This window comes from Babylonia areolata, chromosome 2 (genome assembly GCF_041734735.1).
Source record: "Babylonia areolata isolate BAREFJ2019XMU chromosome 2, ASM4173473v1, whole genome shotgun sequence".
NCBI lineage: Eukaryota > Metazoa > Mollusca > Gastropoda > Neogastropoda > Buccinidae > Babylonia > Babylonia areolata.
The window spans coordinates 40,084,158-40,108,675 of NC_134877.1; the positions used below are offsets into that span (position 1 = coordinate 40,084,158).

The 24,518-nt window shown below is 38.0% G+C and overlaps 1 protein-coding gene across 8 annotated transcripts in view; it reads right to left on the reverse strand.

The window, feature by feature from the left end:
• LOC143301147 (dedicator of cytokinesis protein 1-like) overlaps nucleotides 1-24,511 on the reverse strand; it is a 93,729-nt gene extending 69,218 nt beyond the window's left edge. For all 8 annotated transcript variants that reach the window (XM_076615263.1, XM_076615253.1, XM_076615230.1 and 5 more), the window contains exons 1-15: nucleotides 24,369-24,511; nucleotides 20,859-20,942; nucleotides 16,989-17,085; nucleotides 16,191-16,287; nucleotides 15,702-15,791; nucleotides 14,463-14,518; nucleotides 14,003-14,090; nucleotides 11,617-11,652; nucleotides 8,547-8,695; nucleotides 7,816-7,897; nucleotides 6,625-6,688; nucleotides 6,000-6,071; nucleotides 5,229-5,304; nucleotides 4,018-4,138; nucleotides 2,938-3,019 (exon numbers count right to left, since the gene is read on the reverse strand). In XM_076615263.1, coding sequence (XP_076471378.1) covers nucleotides 2,938-3,019; nucleotides 4,018-4,138; nucleotides 5,229-5,304; nucleotides 6,000-6,071; nucleotides 6,625-6,688; nucleotides 7,816-7,897; nucleotides 8,547-8,695; nucleotides 11,617-11,652; nucleotides 14,003-14,090; nucleotides 14,463-14,518; nucleotides 15,702-15,791; nucleotides 16,191-16,287; nucleotides 16,989-17,085; nucleotides 20,859-20,942; nucleotides 24,369-24,414 — 1,240 coding nt within the window. In that variant the 5' untranslated portion in view covers nucleotides 24,415-24,511. The remainder of the gene's footprint in view (nucleotides 1-2,937; nucleotides 3,020-4,017; nucleotides 4,139-5,228; nucleotides 5,305-5,999; nucleotides 6,072-6,624; nucleotides 6,689-7,815; nucleotides 7,898-8,546; nucleotides 8,696-11,616; nucleotides 11,653-14,002; nucleotides 14,091-14,462; nucleotides 14,519-15,701; nucleotides 15,792-16,190; nucleotides 16,288-16,988; nucleotides 17,086-20,858; nucleotides 20,943-24,368) is intronic.
• Between the last annotated feature and the right edge of the window lie 7 nt (nucleotides 24,512-24,518).

The following is a 24,518-nucleotide window of genomic DNA, read 5'->3' on the forward strand; positions in this document are numbered from 1 at the left end:
AAGTCCTCAAGATTTCTATTCCAGGTATAACTTCAACACACGCACATACACATACACATGCACATGCACACTCACGCACCTAAAACTTCCACACACATAAATCAAAAAGATATGTCAAAATAAATATGTACATGGATGAAATGAAAATTTATGTAAGCCAGCCCGGCAAAGAAAAAGCTTGGCATTTTCCTCATGCATTTTGTCCCCCTTTCTATCACCCTCAAACAACATACACACACACACACACATACGCACGCACACACACATGTATGATTTGTACACATTTACACATTATACCCACTTTATACAGCCACAAACTACACTGCAGTTTTGGTTCTTGTTTACAACATGAGGAAATGCAAACACTTTAATAGTAACATAGTTACTGGAAGAAATAATCTTCAAACACCAGTCTTAAAACTATAGACAGCTAACTACACTTGCCCGCTTCACCACTCAAGTGTGGGAGAACTCCTAATTCTCTGTCATGACCAAGACGGCAGTGTACAATGCCTGCACTGTCAGTGCACTGCTCTATGGGAGTGATACGTGGTCAACCTACCCGAAGCAGAAGAGACTGAATGCCTCCCACTTGCGGTGTATTCGCCACATCCTAGGCATATAGTGGAAGAACAAACTTCCCAACATCCAAGTGCTGTCTTGTTCTGGCCTCCAAATCACGTTCACTCTACTCAGACAGCACAGGCTTCACTGACTGGGCCACGTCCATTATATGGAAGAGAGCCAAATCCCCAAAGACTTCTATGGAAAACTGACGTCAGTTTAGAGAGACACTGGTCGGCCAAAGCTGCACTTCAAAGACATCTGCAAAAAGGATCTAAAGGCTCTCAAAATTGACACAGAGCACCGAGGACCTCGCAGATAATCCCTCCAGTTGGAGACCAATCAGGAGAATAAAGACTGATGTGTGCAGCAGAAGAAAAGCAAACACACAGTAAGGATTGCTTTAGTTGGAACAGCACAGAGTCAACCCACAGATCTGACTTGTCTGACAGAGACTGTCATCCATGTATTGGTCTGTTCAGCCACAGGCAGCATTGTACCAGCAAGGCAGACATGCACAAGGATTTATCCATTGTCAACACTGACCGACGGAGGCCTATTACTAATAATATGCAAACACAGGAAAACATCAGCCTCAAAACCAAAGATAAACACAACACAATAATATGCATATATTCATTGCAACAGCAACATAACTGAAAGACAGAATCTCTTGACAGAGATTGCCTAGAAAATATTTTGATTTTTTTAATCATATGTTGAAATCACATTAAATCCCTGCTCAAATACATCCCTTGAAACTGGACATCTTTTTCTTTCTTTTTTTTCCCCACACATCCAGACTATGATACAGCCTGAAATTGGTGACAATGACAATAAAGACCAACAAAACAGACTCACAAAGCAGGTACAGATGACAACAGAGAGGAACACATCCAAGTCAAAAACAAAAATAGGTTTCATGAAACTCAGACACCTCAACACAAAGTGGGAAATAGTCATAAACACAAAAAGGAATTGGGTATGGGATAAGAGACCAAACAAAACCAAAATTTATTTTACTTTATCTGCAGCATATTCTATAACACAAATTAAGGAACATTAATATTTCAGACACCAATGCATATCTGCTGCATCACATCAAACCAAACAAAAAAGGTCAATTTTTACAAGCAGTCAACAAGGACAATACAAATACACATGTTTACAGGATGCAAGTTACAAGAAATTCGCACAAACACTGCAGTGAATAAAATACACTGTCCAGCAAAACAATGATAGAAGAATTCATGACAAAGTAACCACAGAACAAAAACCTTCAGAGTAAAACTCATGACAAAGCCACACACTACAACTGAATAAGATAGAAAATAGAAAAACATAACTAAAAGCTGTCAAAAAAAACACACACAAAAACACCCAAGAGTAAATGTGGATAAATAAAAATCTAAAGCTGTTGAAGAGACACGTCCATCTTAATATTCCAACAATGAAGATAGAAAAGCTTTTGATGCTGACCACATGTCTTACCGTCCGCTGGATTTGTTTGGAAACAACAAAACCTGACACTGTTATATCAACAACATTCACATCAAACTTTTTTCTGCTCTTCCTGTTTTTAAGGTTTACTGGTAGATAAAACTTACTTCAGAGCTATTGTGCTCAAGTATTCATTACCTATTTGCTATTTGCTTATTTCACATGTGTGTGTGCACTTGGGTGCATGTATCCATGCCTGCTACATGTGTGCATGTAGGTTTGTGTGTATACACATGCGTGTGTACAGATTCAAATTTATACACATGCACTGTGATTGCATGAGTGAGTATATGCATGCAAACATACATGTAAGGAGTGTCTGACCATGCACATTGCACATGCATGTGAGCATGTGTGTGTGTGTGTGTGTGTGTGTGTGTGTGTGTGTGTATGGTGAGCATGTACCAATGTGCCTACACACATTTGTCTGTTCGCATCACCATTTGTTCGATCTCTGTGTGTTCTCATGCAGATGTGTAAGAGATGCGTGTAAAGAGCAAATAAAAGTTGAACAAAAATTACATGTCTTTTTTTTTAATCACAATCATGTGATCATACCTAGTTCCATTTAAAACTATTATGACTCTCATCAGTTATATCACTAATAAAATATAAAACCTCAGAGTTTGATCAAATTCCATGTACATATACAGTCCATCCGACATTTAACAAAATCAGGCATGTACACAAAATTTAGAAGACAAAATCTTCCAGCAAACCAATGAGACCCACCTGCTAGTTATTAGAAAAGGATGATCTGAATATCAAAAAATGTAAGTAGTCATGCACAAAATAATGTAATCCTCCAAGAAAAGAACTCTAGGCAAGATGCTATACAAACTGTAGGGAAGACAAGCAGTCCACTTCAATTACCTGGCATTATCACCTCAGGAAAGCCCATTTTTCTGGCCTCAGCCGTGCCAGGCAAAATCAGATGCATGTGTTCTTCCTTCACCTGGGAAAACAAAAAAAGCATTTTCCATCATGTCCTCCAAGACTACATTATCACTGTCGGTCTTGCTGGATTCTGTGTGGACAGTCCTGAGAGATCATTAACAACAGCTATCTAGTCAGCAACAACATATGATCTGTACTCTCAAAAGAAAGTTTTGAACTCTTCACCAAAGACTGACGGAAATAAAATAACAATCCATACTGTAATCACATTTCACCATATAAACCATCTCAGTTATTTATAAGTCATGCTCATTTCCACGATCACTGTGTTTGAATCCCAAACCTATGTTTTCCTGCCTTGCTGACAGACCTCTGGCAAACAGATCACATAGAATTATATTCTCAAATTCATCTGTTTCTTCAAACACTTTGTCGGGATGGAATGCATTCACTCTATCTAGATCAAGCAATCATTAAAGGAAAAACTCTTCAACTGTTACATGCTCATTCTTTCCTTAACCTTTTTTAAAATTCTTTCTTCATTTATTCATTCATCTTAGCACTGTGACCAACATTTACTCAGACAAGATGGAAACCCACTTCCATTTGCAAACAAGGGAATTCCAATTACAGCAAATATACACAAATTATCAATTAATGCAATGCACTTTCTGCACATATTCAACAAAGCAATCATATTACTGGTATCAATATTGAACTTAACTGTTGGTGGAGATGTCAAAAAGTTATCAAATTTCTGGTGCTCATGTTAACCTCAACTTTTGATGAACATATCGAAAAGCGAAAGCAGAAGACATCAAACTTGACATAAGATCAATAGTCAAAAACTATCTTATTGCTGGTCTCCAAATTAAATGTGAGTTTTCATCACCAAACATTCTCAGCTACCTACAATCCCTCCTTTCCATTGTCACTGCTACCTGGCTTATTTGGCCAGTACTGCAGATTCACAACACACACACACACACACACATTATATATCTTTTTTTTATCAGCAGACTTGCTGACTTTGAAGATCGAGCACAACCTACTCACCTGTTTGAGATCCCCGGGCAACACTTTAAGGCTGACCCACAGCCCCTGACCTTTGTGGTTGATGTCTCTGGCACTGATGACTTTCTTCACTAGTGTGTCCATGAACTCCCCCTGGCCACATCTGGCAGTTCAACAATACTGGTTCACTATTTAACTCCCCCTGGCCACACCTGGCAGTTCAACAATACTGGTTCACTATTTAACTCCCCCTGGCCACACCTGGCAGTTCAACAATACTGGTTCACTATTTAACTCCCCCTGGCCACACCTGGCAGTCAACAATACTGGTTCACTATTTAACTCCCCCTGGCCACACCTGGCAGTTCAACAATACTGGTTCACTATTTAACTCCCCCTGGCCACACCTGGCAGTTCAACAATACTGGTTCACTATTTAACTCCCCCTGGCCACATCTGGCAGTTCAACAATACTGGTTCACTATTTAACTCCCCCTGGCCACATCTGGCAGTTCAACAATACTGGTTCACTATTTAACTCCCCCTGGCCACATCTGGCAGTTCAACAATACTGGTTCACTATTTAACTCCCCCTGGCCACATCTGGCAGTTCAACAATACTGGTTCACTATTTAACTCCCCCTGGCCACATCTGGCAGTTCAACAATACTGGTTCACTATTTAACTCCCCCTGGCCACATCTGGCAGTTCAACAATACTGGTTCACTATTTAACTCCCCCTGGCCACATCTGGCAGTTCAACAATACTGGTCCACTACACATCTTAACTCCCCCCCCTGTTCACACCTGGCAGGCAACCATGCTGTTTCACTGTACATCCTTACTCCTGTTCACACCTGGCAGTCCAACCATACTGATTCACTATACATCTGAACTCCCCTTGTTCACACCTGGCAGGCAAACATACTGGTTCACTGTACATCTTAACTCCCCCTGGCCGCAGATGGCAGTCAAACCATACTAGTTCACAATACTGGTACTTTTGTTTTTGGTGACTTAATCCAGTTTTCACAAGCTGCAAGAACATGAAAGACATGACAGGCAAATCCAGAGAACGAGAAAGAAAGAGAGACAGAGAGCAAGAGACAGGCAGAGAAAGAAATGAAAACAGGAGAAGACACAGCAAGTAATCAAAACTGAGAGGCTGTCAATTAAACAATCAACTCACAGCAAATTTTCTAACATTCTGTAGGCCAGACACGTTTCCCATCATACAACAAAGTACCACTCACTGCTGAAAGGGAATGAAGTGCTGATCATCTTCCTTGCTCTCTCTCAGTCCGTGTATCAGGTCTGTAATGTCCATGGCTGAAAAGTACCATTGACAACATACTAACTTTTTCACCCCCACAAAGTCCAGATTTCTTTTTATGAGAATGTTCATGTTCTGATGTTGATTTGTACTATGCTTGTTTGCCTCATTATTCAATTACTAAGGAAAACTTACTTGTTTATTTGTATTTGCTTGTTTGCACCTGGGGGCAAGTGAAATGAACTTCTTGTCTTGCCTTCCCTTGCCTTGCCTTGAACAACTAAGAGTTGTTCTGTTCCTCTTTTGAAAGTGTCAGGTATTTTGGCAGAATTAAAGAATGGTTTCTAGCACCTAAGAATATAAAAACAAAATCCTTTGCAGTTTTAATCTGTTTGGCATTGCCGCTGTTTTGAAACAGCTCTGTGGCTGGTGATCATGGTAACAGTATAATGATTTATATTTTTTTAAAGTTCATTTATTTGCAATGTGTACTGAACAGAATCTGTTCCTTTCTATTATCTTTATTTAATGTAAATAAATAGCAGACACAATGTTTTAAGCACAACTGACTAGAAATAATATCAGCAATATAAAAATCACTTTGCATAAGTTACACAATTGTCATGACTGAAAACTGTACTGAAATAGCAAAAAAGTATGAACGAAAGACATCTAACAATGTATAAATAAATAAATAACAGAATGAATGAAAAAAAATACGGACATAATACTGACACAAACATATACATACCAGCTACACCAAAGGGTCTGCGAATTCCCTGAGTCTGTTTCTTGTTGTCGACATTACGAGGATCCATCACTCCTGCAATGCAAAATCAACATTGTCAGGGCTTGTGAACTCTATTTCACTTGCCTTTTATATGTCTTCTTATCTAAATGATGAAGATTTTAAATTAGCTGTGAAGGCAAGTAATAAATACAAATACAGTAATACTATTCTCCACCACACCCACAATCTGTCTCCTGAACAGAGAAAATAGCAAAATTAATACCCTTGTTAAAATATGTGAAAACTATAAAAACAAACAAACCAAGCAACATGCTACAAAAGCAAATACACACAGAACCTCTCTTTCTCTTTCTCCCCCTTCCTCCCCCCTCTTGTCCCTCCCTCCCATCTCCCCTCTCTTTCCCTCCATCCCTGCCTTCTACATGTCCAGCCCCCTCTCTCTCATGCATGAGCCTGCAATGTGTGCGCACGCACATGCACACACACACACACAAACAAAAAAAAACAAAACACACAACACACACACACACACACACACACACACACCAAACAGCATTACTGATATGGAACTATGGAAAGAAGTTGTACAGACTAAAAGGGTGCATCACAGACACTGAAACGTTACCTTTGCGAACAATCTGGAAGACCAGGTACACCCTCTCTCTCTGTCTGTCCCTGGATCCCAGATCCTGTTCATCAACACAGGGTGCATTGTATTGCATAGCACTTCACTGCACTGTATTGCAATGTTGTGTAATACTTTTTCGTCACAAGTAATTACTGTATGAAATTCAAGCAGTTCTCTTTGTGGCAAACTCATCACAACACTGCATGGTTACTGGTTTTTCCCCTGTTTGTCAACATGAGTGGCAGATGAAAGCTGCAGCTGCATAACTAGACATAGAAGAAAGAAACAACTTGTTCATGATAAGCAAGTTACTGCTTTCAACTTTGCTGTATGATTAATGGTCCAAAGGAAATGACAGAACATCATGCACTAGATAGGTGTGTTAATTCATCTTCTGCTATAGATTCAGATTTCACACCCAGCAGCACTCTCAGAACTGTCCCCTTTTGTTCTCAACATTTGGTGGGCTAGGTCTCTTTCGAAACAGGTCATATTTAAAATGCTCTTTCTTTAGTTTAATATAAAAATTAATCCATGCAGCAGATTATACTGAATGTACACACACACAAAAATACATACATGTCAGAACAGACATATCTTCAATTATGTGTACACATATTCACTTCTCAGCATACATTTCTACATGCATGTACTTTGCAATTCTACAAACAGTTACTTCAAATAAAGTTGTGTTCAAGTATAACTCAGATTCAACTCAAAAACATTTATTCACCTGTCACCTTTACTTATAGCAGCAGCAACAACAATAATAATCATTATGATCATGTCCAAAATGAAATTGTTCTGGTACATGGATGGTTTAAAATATGACATTTTAATTTATAACAATGACATATATACACACACACACACACACACACACACACACACACACACACAATCAGTGAAATGTATTGCAGAACAATGCAGCATGCTGTACAAAACAGAACATTTTCTCTTTTTTATATGGGGAGAATTGGGGGGGGGGGGGCAAAATGGTAGGGATGGTGGTATTTTTAAATTCTTTTTTGTAACAAACCAAGACAACAAAGAACAATAATAAGAGTATGGAGAGAAAAAAATAATAATAACAAAATGGAAAAGCAAACGATTCAGGATACACACAAATAACAGTTCTACACCACCAACAACAAGAAAAGACTATCATCTAACTTAATAATTTCTTACAGTGAAAACCACCCTGAAGTTGTTGAGCATCTCAATGTCTTTGGGCACACCTTCTTTGGTCCACTTGACCAGGTAATTCTCACTGCAACCACACATAACAGACAAAGATCAGAAGAGAAAAAAAAAAAAACAGAATCAAGAATACTGTCCCAACAAAGCACAAGTGCACTGATCTCTGAATGATAACAGGCAGCAAAATATGGTTGTAACTAAAAATAAAAATATCAGCTTTATTTCTTTTGTTGATCATCCATGTAAAATTTTTTTTGCAACAGTTTTTAGACCTAGAAAGCTAAAAGTATGCATTACAAGCACATGCATAGAACAGTACTATATACCATATGCACAAAGCTTTATCAAAAAATAAAAGTGAAGCGATAAAAAAGAAAGCAAAAATGAGAAAATAGTTTAAATCAGTAATCACACAGTAATCAATCTGTAAAACACCAAGCAGACCAGCTAAAGATAAAAACAACATAAAAAGCAACAAAGACAGACACCAAGCACGATCCTTCATCCCTGCCCAACCCACACACAATATCCACAAACTATACCTTTACCTCTTGCCACCACTACAAAGTAATATATCCACCCCCACCCACCCCTATACATGCACTCTTTTCCTCAACAAGAATCATACAAATCAAAATAATCATCAAAATCAATGCTGTGTACACTTGTCACTGACTCCAACATGTTCAGAAGCACAACAGATAGGAAAACCAAGTCACCTGATGAAGCATCCCTCTTTGGAATCATAGATGTTCATGAGAATGTCAGCATCTTCACCAATCTTGCACACATAGTTTCTCAGCATGACGTACAGGTTGAAACTGGACGGCCAGGAAGGTCTGGTGTCATTTTCTGCTTCATGGTGACTCTGTACATCATAAAACAGTTCATCTGATAGATGCTTTTTTTTCTATGCGGGTTGTTCATTGCACACACACACACTCACTCACACTCTCTATCCCCCTACGAGTTAACTCCTTTGAGTCCCTGAGTATACAAGCGCATATATATTGAGCATTTCAGTGTTTTCTTTTAGAACTTCACAAAATTCAAAGTGGCCAGTGTTTTATTCAAGTGGTAACTTAGTGCAACAGCATTATGCACAAGAATGTGCATGGAGGGTTTTGGGGTGGTGGTGAGCGTGGCGATTGAGAGTACGTGTGTGCTCGCATGTGCACTAAGAAGTGTGCATTGTGATTGCGCATGGGGAAGGGAGAAAGGAAGGTTGGGAGGGAAGGGGGCCACGAGCAGGTATGTCATTGTGCTTGTATTTTGTGTCTTTACCTGATTACAAGTAAATTTTCCTAATTGTATGAGGATGTAATAAAGTCTGAAGTCAACTTTCTACAGCATTTTGTAAACATAAGAACCACTAAGAAGAGTGATTGCTAAGTGTCCGTCTAGAAAGTGAGAGAATCTGAGTGTGTGGGTTCATATTCCTAACTCTCAGGTTTCTCCCCTCCCCCACTAGACCTTCAGTGGTGGTCTGAATGCTAGTCATTTGGTTAAGACAATAAACGGAGGTCCCGTGTTAAGCATGCACTTTGTGAACATAAAAGAACCCATGGGAACAAGTGGGTTGTCCCTGGCAAAATTCTTAACAAAATCCACTTCGAAAGTAAAACAAATACACTTGCAGAAAGAAAACAAGGGTGGTGCTGCACTGTGGCCATGCACTCTCCCCTAGGACAGCAGCCCAAATTTCACTCAGAGGAATCTCTTGTAATAAAAAAAAAAAAAAAGTAATACAATACAATAATTAAAAGCCTGCAACGGAACTTGATCTCACTCTTTCTATGCATCCTGGTCAGAAACTTACATGATCTTTCAAGTGAATGCCATTACTGATTGAACAGCCCGAAGATAAACTTCAGTCCGGCTTTTCAAGTCATATCTATTTTATGCAAAAAAACACAGACAGACATTCAATTCAGAAAAAAACCCAATCAAATCAGTTTAACTGAAGCATTTGTTTAAAGCCCAAACAGCTACAAAGACCAACCAAACAGATTTATAGCTATACAGTACATATTGACAAAAACAATAAACATCTACTCATATCAAATCCAAATCATTTTTTCAACATTAATACATTTGCACAAGGACTGAAAATGAAATCACAGTGTCTCTTTCAAACTGTTGCAAAAGAACATGTATTTTATTTCTGATTAAAAATAGTAAAATAAAATAACAGATACCAGGTCATGACCCAGACAAGGCTAAAATCACAGCCAGGTACTGAGTTAACCCTTTTGCTGCCAAGGAAATGCGATTCAAGTGAAATCTATTTTCTTCTTAGAGAAAGACCCATAAATAATATTTTCTGAAAGGTAAATGAATAAAGAATACAGAGCACATGATGTTTTCCAGTTTTATATATTTTCAGTGACATGCTGTTGTTTTGAAATCACTGTTTTGTTTTTTGTCACATCTTCAACTTGTTCATTACAAACATTAGTCAGGTAATTTCCACTAAAATATAACATTTTCTGGACAAATGGATAATACCTGTACACACAATTTATACAAGAACAACCACAATAATAATAATAATAATAATAATAAAAAGAGAAAGATACACAAACCATTGTGTCTACTCCAAGTCATAACATGGATGTGAGGCAACATCCCCCCACCCCTCCCCGGTCTCCACCCCACTCCTCTTCACCCCTCTCACACGGTTACTTTATCCAGTTCTCATAAGACCCCATTGGCTGAGTGGCAAGAATATCACTCACAATGTGTCCTGCTAATAATTCAATAACTTTCTGTTGTCTACTACAACTGTGCAGCCGTCATCACTCACTGATAGTCATTATCTTGCCCAGTCTCATCATTGCTCCATTTATTTTCATCAAATCGTCCAATAAAAGTTCATCACTGTCTTCTCCTTCAAATTTTCGCTTCAATTCTTTCTGAGCATCAGCTAAAGAAAGCAATTTTGGTTGATTTTGTGCACCACGATCGCATATCTTGACATTCTGTTGAGCGAGCGAGGAGAGAAGCCAGGCAAACACTGCAGCTGTAACCCAACCAAAATGTTCAAATAAAGGACTGCCTCATGACGTAGTGGGGTTTCTAGCTATGAACTGAATCTAGAAAAATTCCTCAAGCTAAAGCTGCCAGTATTTTTGTCAACAAACTCAATGCTAATCAGGGAAAATCAGATTATTTCAATGACGAGATATCTCGTCATTGTGGCAGCAAAGCATACATGCTTACACTGACAAGCCATCTCGTCATATAGGCAGCCTAGGGGTTAATGTCTCTGTATACTTTCACATTCTATGTAATAGGGAATTTTTTTCCTAAAATTATGTTTATCTAACATACTTACCGTGACCCACTAGTGCAGACTCTGGCAGGGAGTCTGATTCCTGTCCTGTGCAAACTATTATCTGCCTATGCGGAGAAAACAAAAGTAGCTACAGACGATAACCTCCCGGAAGTAGGTTACCTCCCCTCTGTATCCCTGACTAGCTCCCTCTTTTTCCAGCAGCCATCTTGACTCCTGTTCCTGTGCTCTTCATACGGATAAGTTTTTTCAGTTTTTCTGTCTGTCTGTCGATTCTCTGGCGTTTTTGTTTTTTGTCAAATTATGTCTTCAATCAGGTCACATAATTGTATGGCTCGATTGGGAGCAATTTCTAAATGCAGCATCAAATCAGTTCAAAACAATTATAGAGAGTGAGAGAAATAGATTCATACAACCAAACTGCCACCTTAACACAAGGAATGACAGACAGTCCAAGAAAGATAAGAAACATTTTACATGAGGCAAGTACTTACTGAGCGCTTCCGTATTTGTTCAGCTGCATCAACATGCTGAAAAAACAACAACATTGTTTGCAATCTCTCTCTCTTTATACATATATATATATATACATATATATATATATATATATACACACACACACACACACACACACACACACACACATATATACATATACACACATGATGATGGAGTCTCCCGTCGGTCCGACGGATGAGTAGGCAGGCAGGCCTATCTGTCAGTGTGTGTCCTCATATGGGAGAAGAGGCCAATTCTGGATGCGCAGCACTTGCCACAGGTGTTGCAAGGGAAATGTCTCCAGAAGTTGAGCCCTGCTTCTTTTGCTCACACTTCTCCTTAATGGCCAGCGTTGTCTCGTTTTCAAACGTCTTTATGCCACTAGAGCACAGCATCCTCCAGCAAAAGCGGTGAAGGCATCAGTTTCCCAGGAAGCGATGTCTATGTCACAGGCTTTGAGGTTTGTCTTCAAGGTGTCCTTGAAGTGCTTGCAGGCTCTTCCAAGTTCACGGTGGCCTTCTTCCAGCTGGCCTACAAAAGCATCTTTGGGATCCTGCTGTCTGTCATGCAGACAACATGTCCTGTCCAGCATAGCTGACACTGGATCAGCAGGCTTTCAATGCTGGGCAGGCCGCTCCTCTCTAGGACCTGCAGGTTGGAGACCCTGACTTGCCGCTTTATGCCAAGTATCTTTCATAGGTGTCTCTGGTGAAACTGCTCAAGTTGTTGAATGTGACGGCGATATGTCGTCTATGTTTCACAGCAGTACAACAAGGTGGTCAGCACAACAGCTCTGTAGGTTTTCATCTTGGTGCTGAGCCTGATGCCATTGTTGTTCCACAGCCTGTTGTTGAGTCTGCCAAAGGAGGAGCTGGCCTTGGCGATGCGCAGCATCACTTCTGCATCAAGGGCTCCATTGCTGCGTTTTGTGAGCTAGCTGGTTGGTACATGGACTCGGTCTTGCTGAGGCTGATGGTGAGTCCAAAGCGCCTGCAGGAGGTTGAGAACCTGTCCATAATGAACTGCATGTCCTCATGGGTGTGTGCAGCAAGCCCGCAGTCATCAGTAAAGAGGAACTCTCTCAACAGTGCCTCAAACATCCTGGACCTGGCATGGAGTTGCTGCAAGTTGAAGAGTTTGCCATCTGTGCGAAACTGAATGTAGATGCCCCGGTCACAGTCTTGGAAGGTGTCAATCAGCATGGCAGAGAAGAGAATGAAGAACAGTGTGGGTGCCATATACACACATATATATACACACGTGTGTATGATGGTGTAGGTATACTGCCACATTGTTCATATGATGCTGTAAGTGTACTCCACAACAAATCAAGCTCCGTATACATGTTTACTGTTACATGTTATTGTATATATGTATGTATGTATATATGTATGTATGTGTATATACATATATACATACACATCGATATATATATATATATATATATATATATATATATATATATATATATATATATATATATATCAAGCACTAATCTTCTTAATGACAGTTTGCAGCCAAGAATACAATAACATGGAACAGTAAACATGTATACGGAGCTTGATTTGTTGTGAAGTACACTTACAGCATCATATGGACAATGTGGCAGTATACCTACGCCATCATACACAAAGTATGTATGTGTGTATGCTTATGTGTCTGCTTATAAGTGTCTTGATTCTAAATATTCCATAACCATTAGACCATAATCATATAAATCACTACAAAATATATAAAAACATCAGCATCAAAAGAAATAGTACTGACACATAATTTATGACACAGAGGAACAAAATGTATGTTAAAAACAGGCACTAACACATGCATGAAGACTTTAAATCAACTAGTGTACAGTACAAGAAATCAAAACAAATCAACAAATGTCAATGAAAAATGGCATCAAAACCCACCAATCAATCAAACAATAGATGGATAATACATTCAAACACACTGATAATCATAACAAACATCAGAACCAATCCAACTAATCAATTCATAAAACACAACCCTAATGGTGGCAAAGCATACAACACTCCATCATTCTCATCACCCTTCCTGTCTTCCAGCCACTGTCTATCACTTCATTCAAGGAGAAAACAAACAAGTAACAATACCTCACACATGCCAATCAGTACTTTTCTTTTCTTTCTTCTTTTTCATATTAACTCTCTTTCTCAAATAAATATATATATATATATATATATATATTCAAAACAATTTTCACACCTTATTTTGGTGTGCATCTTTTTCAGAAATGAAACCACTCCTAATTTAGTTCAATCATAATGTACAGGCAGTTTCAGAAATGTGGTCTTAATATCACATTAATGCATCAGTGATAAGTGTTGAGATTCAGGTGAAAGCAACCATTAACATGCTTACTCTTTTGTAGATTTCAACAGTGCTATGACGTGTGGGTTCAAGGACATTCCCGTCATCATCTCGTACCACAAGGTCCAGTCGTAATAATCTGTAAAGCAAACATTCCAAGTGCTATTTCCATATGGGAATTTTATCATAACCAAGAATCCTTCTTACTGTTGCTATTTGCCTGCACATACAAACATACAATCATATGTGCATGTGTACACACACACAGGCATACACATTCAGCTTGGAAACTATTATAAAAACTCTTTTAAAACCACTTTCCATCCAGTCTTTCATCAAAAGTTGTTGTTCAACTGTTGTTTTACGCAAATCACTCAGTTTCCAACCACAACATATAAATCTGTATGTATTTATTATCAAATGAACTGTATGTGTATTATAAGGTCCCCATCTGATACAATACTAAGGCCATAATTTGCTCATATGCACAAGAACAATGATAGCCACTCACGCATTGCCACTGTCAATGAGATTTGTGACCTGTTGCTGAATGCCTTTCTGTTCATCCTGGAAAAAAGAAAGAAAAAAAAAAAAACACTGTTAGGGGCATAAAGCACATCCCTCTTCAAAAACAGAGGATGATGACAATGCTTAAAAGGGCATGAAGCACATCACTCTTCAAAAACATAGGGTGATGATGATTAAAAAAAACCTCCTATTAAAAAATATATATTAAACCCAAGTATAAATACTTCAGCTTCTTCTAACTGTTCACATGAGCTACACTGATGGAAGTATCTGCAAAGGAACATATGTAGTCCTGAAAATAAATTCTCTCAAAACAAGTTATCAAACAAGCCTTTTCACACAAACACTTCAATGACAAATGAAAGAGCATTTCATGATTTAACAATAGATTTTCAGAGTTATTTTTCAAAAGAATGAAGAGATCATTTCATTCAATTTCAAATGACATTCATTTCTATAGGACAGAACAATGCTGCTGTTTTAGTATTCAGTACATCAGCAATAAGTTATTTGTCTTTATCCTTTGCTCAAATGCCCAGTCTCCTCTTGTCAACTTATTCTGACACTTTGTTTACTTGAAGCTTGTCCCACTTGAGACTAAGGATCTTTAGTGTGTGTATGTGTGTGTAGGAGGAGGGGTGCAGGAGGGGGGGGGTATCTGTGGGTCTGTGTCTATGTCTGTCTGTCTGTGTCATTGTGTGTGTGTATGTCTGTGACTGTGTGTCTGTGATTGTGTCTTATGTATGTCTGTTTCTCTGTGTGTGTATGTTAGTTTGTGTGTGTGTGTGTGTGTGTGTGTGAGAGAGAGAGAGAGAGAGCACAAGAAGCAGTGGGGCCAAGCCTGGGTGATGATGGATGTTGGGTGGAGCAGTGTGTACACACTGTTCAGACTGCATCCTGTGACAAGTATTTAAATAAATAAAAATTCAGCCATGAACATTCTATTTGCTCTAACAGAATAACCTTTCACAACAGTCACACTTTATAACCTTTACAGATGTTCTGAACTTAGAGCAACTTGTTGACATATGTCTAGTCACATGAAACATATGATCCATTCAGTTCCACTAGCTCTTGAAACATATAATCCTTTCAGCTGAATAAGTAAAAACAAAAAAACAGAGAAGAACTGCATTTCCATCTTTTTGTTATTCTGTATCTGTCGATCAGTCAATCACATGTATCTTCTAATGGTGAAGTACTCATTCCTGTTAACACTTACCACTGTGTACTTGCGGGTTAACAGTTTGCTCCTCCAGTCAATCAGGTCCAGAATCATCTTCTTCACCTTCTCCACATCTTGGCTCTTCTCCTGAACAACAAAACATGTCTGCTACAACACAATGTTCTTCTCTTCCTTTCATAACTTTTACCAATAATTACATAAGAATGAAGTGAGAAGTGAATGAGTGAGTGAGTGAATGTGTGAATGTGTGAGTGCATGCATGCATGCATGCACGCAAGTATAACTGAGTGAATGAGATGTGTTTAAAGTATGCACATGTATATTTTGCACAAGTTAAGACAAATATGTCCAATGTGTGTGTGGACATGCCCCTAGATCTAATGATCTATATTATGTATTAGCCTGTGCCCATGCGCACACATGCAAATGCATTCATATTTCAGAGCATCTGTGTGTATAAGAGCGTACTTTAAAAATGTATCACCACTAGCCTAGTATAACCCGTAACAAAGTATGTTAACATACCATGTAAAGCTGCTTCCAAATGGCATGCCATTCTCTGAGCACCTCTGTCAGCTCCTGCACCAGCGGGGATTCTGTGCTTTTGATTGTCTCCAGGGACCTGACAACACACACTAATGTTACTGCATGTACTACTAACAGCCAGCGGATCTGACCACATGCATTGATTAATGTTACTACATCATGCAAACTGAAAATACCGTGTTCCAACTGATACAGATTTGTCATATAATCAACCAAAACCTGAAGTAAACATTTAAAGTGCATACTGACAATCAAACAAATATGGAATAAATAAAATAGCTTTTCTTATACAAGTCTTTCGGGCTATGTCTTTAAGGCAATGGTCATGGACATGGACAGGTAGTCTATGTGTGTTCACTAACACAGGGTCTGGAAACATCTTCATATATTGCTTGACAATATTATTCTCTCTTGAGTTATTGTAAACCACTTCCTCGGTTCTTTTCATTTGCTTGCAAAAATTTAAGTCAAAAATACACATTTGTGTTTGATACGATGAAAAGTGAAGGAGGAAAAAAAAGCTGGCAAAGGAAAAAAATCCTGGGGATACAAGAAAAAATTTAAACAACCCCAGAGGATGCTCAGCTTCAGAATGTACAGTGTCTGGTTGCAAATCAAGCATTGTAAACACTGAAAAAATTCAATTTACTGTCATACATGTGCTGTAGGAAACTATGCATTTGTATGTGGTCCTGCTTACACATAAAAATATGATTCTTTTATGAGGCCTAGGCTACCTTGTAACTGCTAAAAAACAACAATTATCTATGCACTTACCCACTAATATGCACAGATGCTTCTTTGACTTGGATGTAACTCCTTGGGAAAATCCCTTTTTGGGCTTTGTTTTTTACTGCATACCCACGGAACCAGTCTGAAAGGGCGTTAACAGTGAAAGTCAGTATGGAGTTACAGAGAGAAAGAAAAATAAAATAAAGCAAAACAATCAAGTTAAAAAACTGTATGAACATGTACTTATGAACACACACACACACACACACACACACACACACACACACACACACACACACACATTCTGACACAATCACATTTTTCTCTCTACTTTCTTATTTTGCTCCAACTTTTTATCTTCTTTTTTAACATTTTATTTTCCTCCCTGAGTGAAAGTAATTTTTCTTAACATTTTTTCCTACCTGATTAAGAGTATGATATGTCAACAAGAAGCTCATGTCAAGAGTGTCTACCATGAAAATGTATTTTCTAAATGAACAATTCATTTATATCAGTATCCCATCATAACTCATGTATCACAACATACATCATATTTGATTTGACTTATTAAATGTAGTATCCATATTTTATGTGTTGTTCATACATTGTTTCTTGCGAAGTTTATCCTAAGTTTCTGCTCCATATTTAAAAATGTCTATATTTCTTTATGGATCTGATTGAGACTTCCATAAGGATATAACATGGGCACGTACTGAGGGAAGTCAACAACAAGAGAGGCAAGGCCTTCAAGACTCACTGTGATACACTTAAAAAATATATACATAAATAAATAAATGTAATCCTTAAAATGTGTTCTGTATTTGATATTATAAAAAATATAAAAAGAAAAAAAGAAAAAGAAAAAAGGCTATAGTGCAGATTCAAAAACAAGCACGTTCCCAAGTGGGAAGAAACTGTCCAAGTCACTGCACTATCGCGGATCTATCAATGACATTCAAAATTTAATTCTAAGCAAGCTTAGTTTTAAATGAAGTGGTCGAACAAAATGAAGTGGTCGAACAAGTAGACTCATACAAATATCTCGGTGTGATAATCGACAATAAGCTGTCTTGGAATGAAAACTCAACTGCACTCATTAAAAAGAGCAACAGTCGCATGTACTGTCTTAGAAAAATGAAATCTTTTAATGTATGCAAGCAGATGCTCCAAATGTTTTACACATCTGTTGTCTGTAGTGTTTTAACATACGGAGCCGTGTGCTGGGGGGGAAACCTGACCAAACATGACAAAGACAGGTTGGAAAAAGTCATTAGGAAAGCGGGTGGGGTGGTGGGTATAAGACAAGACACCTTTAGCGACATGCACAATAGAAAACTGACTGACAGACTAATAACAATTTTGACAGACGTAAGACACCCACTACATGATGACATTAATAGCAGAAGGTCAGACATAAGTGGTAGGTTTAGAGCTCCACGCGCAAGAACATCTCGATACATTAATTCATTTATTCCTACAGCCATTCGCGCACACAATCAAAACATCCAATACACTAAGTGAACCCTCCCACCCCCCAAGCCCCCTCGCCACAGCAACACCTGAACTTCACCAGCAGATGAGTGTATGGGAGCAGACATTATGCGTGCATGTGGGACTGAGCGGGTGAGCACGGGCAAGCAAGCATTTGTGTGTGTGTGTGATCGGAAGTGATTTTTAAATATTTTCTTATTTTACTTGGATTTCATGTATCTTAATGTTAATGTTCTAATCTTATTGGCGTGACATATGTTATGCGCATGCATACGTTGTTTGTGTGTGTGTGAGTGTGTGTGTGTGTGCATTTTACTTATATATACGATTTATTCCCTTGATGTTTTCATTTATGTATTGTTGTACAATACCTTATGGTCTTAACGTGTGTGTGTGTGTGTGTGTGTGTGTGTGTGTGTGTGTGTGCATGAGTGTGTATGTGTGTGTGGGTGTGTGTGCGTGCGTGCGCGCATGTCATTTTTAGTAATCTTATACCCTTTTTTTTTGTTGGATGTTTTCATTTGTTAATATTGTTGTGCAATACCCTATTGTCTTAACATGAGTATGTGTGTGTGTGGGGTGGGGGGGTTAGTATATCGTCAGCTATTGGGAATTCTTATTTGACTAGTTTTAATCTCTTCTTATGTTGCGCATGATTTTATGCCAGTGTTTACAATGAGCCTGTGATTGCACAACTTAATTTCCATGTGGATTAATAAAGTGTTTTTGATTGATTGATTTGATTTGAGCACAATAAATCAACTGGGGTATTCGAAGTGATAACACTGTTTAAATATGTTATTTTGGTGTATCTTGGGCATTAATCTTTTAAAGTCCGTGGTAAAGGAGGCGTTGCCATCGCATCAATCTCACTGCAAAATTTTGCCCTTTTCTCTGGATCTAGAAAGATGTATGACAAGTTTACTAACAATTGCCGGGAAAGTACAACACAGTCGATTCAATTTCTCTTTTATGTTCATTCTAGTTAAATGAGTATCCACTTCAAAATGTTCATATGCAGTAAATATGTCTGTGATGCAGTCTGTGTCACTGTATGTGTTCTGTCCAGAATTCTTTTCTTTTAACTGCGAACAAGAAAAAAAACAAGATCTGCACAGGGTGACAGACCAGCCCAGACAAGGCTGACTAAAACTCAATGAAACGGTTGATTCAATTTTTCTTTTATGTTCATTCTATTTAATCCAGTGTCCACATTAGAATATTGATATGCAGTTAACATGTTGACGGTGCATTAGTGTCACTTTTTGTATTTTGTCCAGAATTTGTATTTCTTTCCTTTTAATTGCAAACAGGAAAAATGAGGTCACGCCGTCTTTTTTTCAAGCATCACCTATGCTACTGCCACTGTGATGCAGTAATATGGTGTTTTTTGAATCCCAGAAATAGCCTCAAGGAAATAAACCAATAATGATACAGGAACAGGGCTTAATATGTGAAGATTTTTTTTCCCTACTATCTTTAAGCCAAATTTGGTATTGACGGACAAATTATTTCCAGAGAAAATGGAAATGTTAAAGTTTACCACTGACTGAAACCATTTATTGTCCGATTAACTTTTTGTTGTACTGACATTTTAGCAGCCATTTGAATTAATATGAACTGAGCAACACGAAGAAAATCAAATTTGAAAAAACAACAACAGTGATATCAACTTTTTTTTTAAACCAACATATTTAACAAATCAATTTACCAATTTTCAATAACATCAATATCTCAAAAAATGTTTTAACACACACACATACTCACAGACGTGTATCCCCCACCCATACCCTACAGACATCCATGCATGCACACAAACGCCCATTCAGATTCCCCCACCTCATCCCCCTACCCCAAGAACACTTGTACTGTCACATTTTCATCTCATTCCCCAACTCAAAAGACGTGTACGTGTTCATAACCATGTGCACAAATTTTCCACAGACACAGACACAGCCGCAGACACAGACACATACACAGACAACTGAACACCGGGTTATAACACTGACTCACTCTGTTAACACAAGTAAGTCAAAAATGGTATGATGGTAACAGCAACAGTAAGAAACAAATCAATCTCATATAAAACATCTCTCTTTTTTATTTACCAGAAACTGTTTGCTCATGGGAAAAAAAACTTTCCATTTGTTTCTCATGTTGAAAATGAGAGCAGAATTTTATTTTCCCTCTGATAAAAAGTTTCAATTTCAAAAGGCTTGTAATTCAGCATTAAATGGCAAATTATTTATTGTTGTTGTTGTTTTTCTTTTTACAACTGACAATCAGGAAAGGGCAGTGGGGGGGGGGGGGTGGGGGGGGGGGGGGGGGGGGGGGGGGGGGGGGGGGTGTTTTGTTTTTTGTTTTTCTTCTTTTTTAAGGATGGTAACTAAATTTCAGTCAAAACACTCAAATACAAAGTCTCACCAGTGGTTTCTTCCAGAATGTGTACTGTGTCACCAACATCCAGCTGCAGTTGATGCTGTCCATTTGGTGTGAAGTTGTATACAGCTGAAACAAATACCAAAGAATTTTTTCTCTAAATCAGGTTCAAAGGAAAATGTTAACTGAAGGTGAGAGGTGAAGTTCTTTATTTCTTTTTTTAAGAAAACAAAAGAATACTGAAATCATCAATTCAAATGAGGACAACACACACACACACACACACACACACACACACACACACACACACACACACACACAGACACACACAATAAATAGATAGATAGATAGATAGATAGATAGATAGATAGATAGATATAATACACATAAAACCAACAGGAGACAGAGCCTTCCCTGACACAAGTGTCATTTCAACTAAATTCATCATCCATGCAGTTACTACTATGCGTGTGTGTCGGAGGGAGGGGGTGTGGGGGGAGTCTGTCTGTCTGTGTCTGTGTCTGTGCATATGTGTGTGTTGTTATTGTTGTTGTTGGTTCTGATCCAAATTTCAACTGGTGGGCTCTGTAATATATGTGTGTACCTGCATGAAATGTGTGTTTCATAACATGGAGAATGTATAGGTATGACTGTGACAATGTGAGATTCAGGAAGGGTGCAAAAGCAAAATAGGCCCATAAAAACTAACTCACTGAAATGTTATTCTTGTATTATTTCTACAGACTGATTGTAAACATGGATGAAATATTGCAAAGTTTATCAACAGTGTGAATTTTAACTTAGAAGTTTCCTGTTCATAAATTCTTTTAGACCAAGAAAAAAATCCAGGTACAGCACAACAACAAAGTTACTGTTCTCTCTTCTTCTTTTTAACCAAAGAACTGTACATTAACAGGTTGTGTAAATTTCTCACTGCTTCGTATGCACCCTGGGGTTTTGTTTTCAACCTGATAATGAACTGGAAGCAAATGGAAATTAAAGTCTACAATACAAGATGAAGAATATATTCATCTGAACAAAAGCACTACACAAGTGCGTTGCATAAACTGCTGCCCTGGAAGCTAAAAGGCACTGTAACACTCACGCACTACAGCAGGAAGTACTGCTACTTGACATATATATCTGTACAATTTCCAGTGGAGAGCAACCAGATTCACTTACTCACCATGGTTTTCAGCATCTTTTGCTCCAATTTTAGCAACAGCAGTAACATTAACAGATTGGCAATTGAAATAGTAACCAATTATGTTTCATGATTGTGTGTGTGTGTGTGTGTGTGTGTGTGTGTGTGTGTGTGTGTGTGTGTGTGTGTAAATGATGCCAAAGGTCTTGTCGTGGAAATGTATCCCCTGGAAGTGGAATGGCCAAGGTTGAATGTTACCTCAGGCGACAAGTTTTATCAACCAAAATCACTTTCAGGACTCATAGATTTAGCAGTATAACAATTTTGTCAACCATAAAATATTTAGTGAAGGCAGTAACACTCAGAAGGAAACTGCACCGAAGTTGTTACGAGGAGTAACAAATGCAGACTGTTCACAATCACAGCTACACTTTTTCAACAACAATAACAAAAAAAAAAAAAAGAATTAAAGAAAATAAAAAATAAATATATAGTAAATAAAAAAATAAATAAATGAATAAACAAACAAACAAATACACTTTACTTAAACTGTATAAATGGTATTATCATCAAATATAATACTCCAGATTTTAAAAAAAATTAAAAGAAAGCTTTAGATTGACTAATTGATTGCTTTATTATCATTGAAGATCTATTGTGATAACATTTTCTTGTATTTTCAATATATTTCACTACACTCTCACTGCTCACTGCTAGAAGCACCACTGCATTCAGTATGTTTTCAAGGACACTGAACAGTCTTTAACTTACCAAATTTTGGATTATGACAAGTATGGAGTGGTCATAGTGTCTATTCTTTCTACTCATTCTACTGACCTAGTAAATACCAAATGGGGAATAGACTCAACAAAACTACAGCAAAAAACAGTCAGGTAAAAAACAATCGGGTAATAATGATGATGGAGCATAAAAAGGAAAATATAAATAAATCATTTCAGTCTTTTTTCATGATTACAACCACACTTGAGAAATAACACTACCACCAATGGCAATACACTCTTTTCATCAATTCTTGTGCACATCTGCCGCATGCCTCGCTGCCTAGGAATTACATTATGATGCAAGTCACAAGCTTTTTCTTTAATTTTTGTTATTACTCCACTGATTTTTTTCAAAATATTTACTGTTTTATTGCATCTTTCTTGAGATAAAGTGATATAATGACATATTAATGATATTTCCCCAGACACCAAAAGAAACACAATGCCTGTTTCTGTTTAATTCAAGCAACAATCTAGAGTAACAATAACAGTGTTTTCTAAAAGACCTTTTTCCTTTTTGGGGGTGTGGGGGGGTGGGGTGGGAGAATTATAATACTTAATAACTGAACAAGCAAAAAGTGTTAGGTTCTTTCTTCTTTCTTACTAATTTTACTTTGTCTTGACCTTGATAGACGCTTGAGGCCTGGTAGTGGCCGGCCCGTTGGCCATTCTGGGCTCATCACTATTCTAAACACTTGCATGCATTGTTCTAACTAATTTCACTTAGTGTAAGCATTCTTCTGTTTCTTTCAAATCTGGATGCATGGAACTCACAATTCTGTGTCACAGAAGAATCATGATTGTAATCGTACCATTTAATCAATAAATGGTCTCTGTAAAGGAATGTTCCATTACGGTATATTATCTAGTGAAAGTTATATTGGCTTCATTGATTGAATCAGAAAAAATGTCCATGCTAAGTATGTCAATAATCATGCATCTGTGTACATATACTGCCTCTATAAGTTGTTGAATTTGAGGAAGCACAAAAGTTCATCACAAACAGTGCTGTCAACCACACATGCACAGACACAGACACGCGCGCGCGCGCGCGCGCACACACACACACACACACACACACACACACACATTCATTCATTCATGTATGAATGCATGTACACACATTCACACCATATCATCCGATAAATCGCTTTGCAGTGAAATGTCAAGCTAATGTACTAAGAAATAAGAACAAACTCATACCATTTGTACAGGCAATCAGAAATGGGTAATGGGTGGGAAGAGGGCGAAGGTTGTGACGGGAGAATTTAAGTGTCAAACCCGACAGGTGTTTAGATAATGTAAAGGATTTGTAAAAGAAACTTGAACAATAAACCATTTTCGTCTGCTGTTGAAATTTTGTCTGCTGAATTAGCAGGTTTAACAGCTTATAATTCTAATGAAATACTTAAGAACCCCATATCATAGAAGTAGTTATGTTTCGGTTAATTCCAGGGTTGTTCCCATTACGCCCAAAGATCCACTCCCGAAAATTGCGAGAACACTGTGACCAACCATTAATTTACATCCTCACATCAGTATTTCCGGAGTCCAACTTCCTTGTTTTTTCCACAACAAATATTTATTCTAACAAATTAGACGACACAAAAAGTAGATAAACAAACATACCAACACCAAGTTTGACCCTGTTGTCGGTTTTCTTCCACACTGTCATGCTTCTTGCTGTACAGTGAAGAAATTCCTGCCTAATTTCATTAAATCGTCTGCTGCATCCCAGCCCCTCACCAAACGGCAGCCATACCCGATCACGTGATAAGT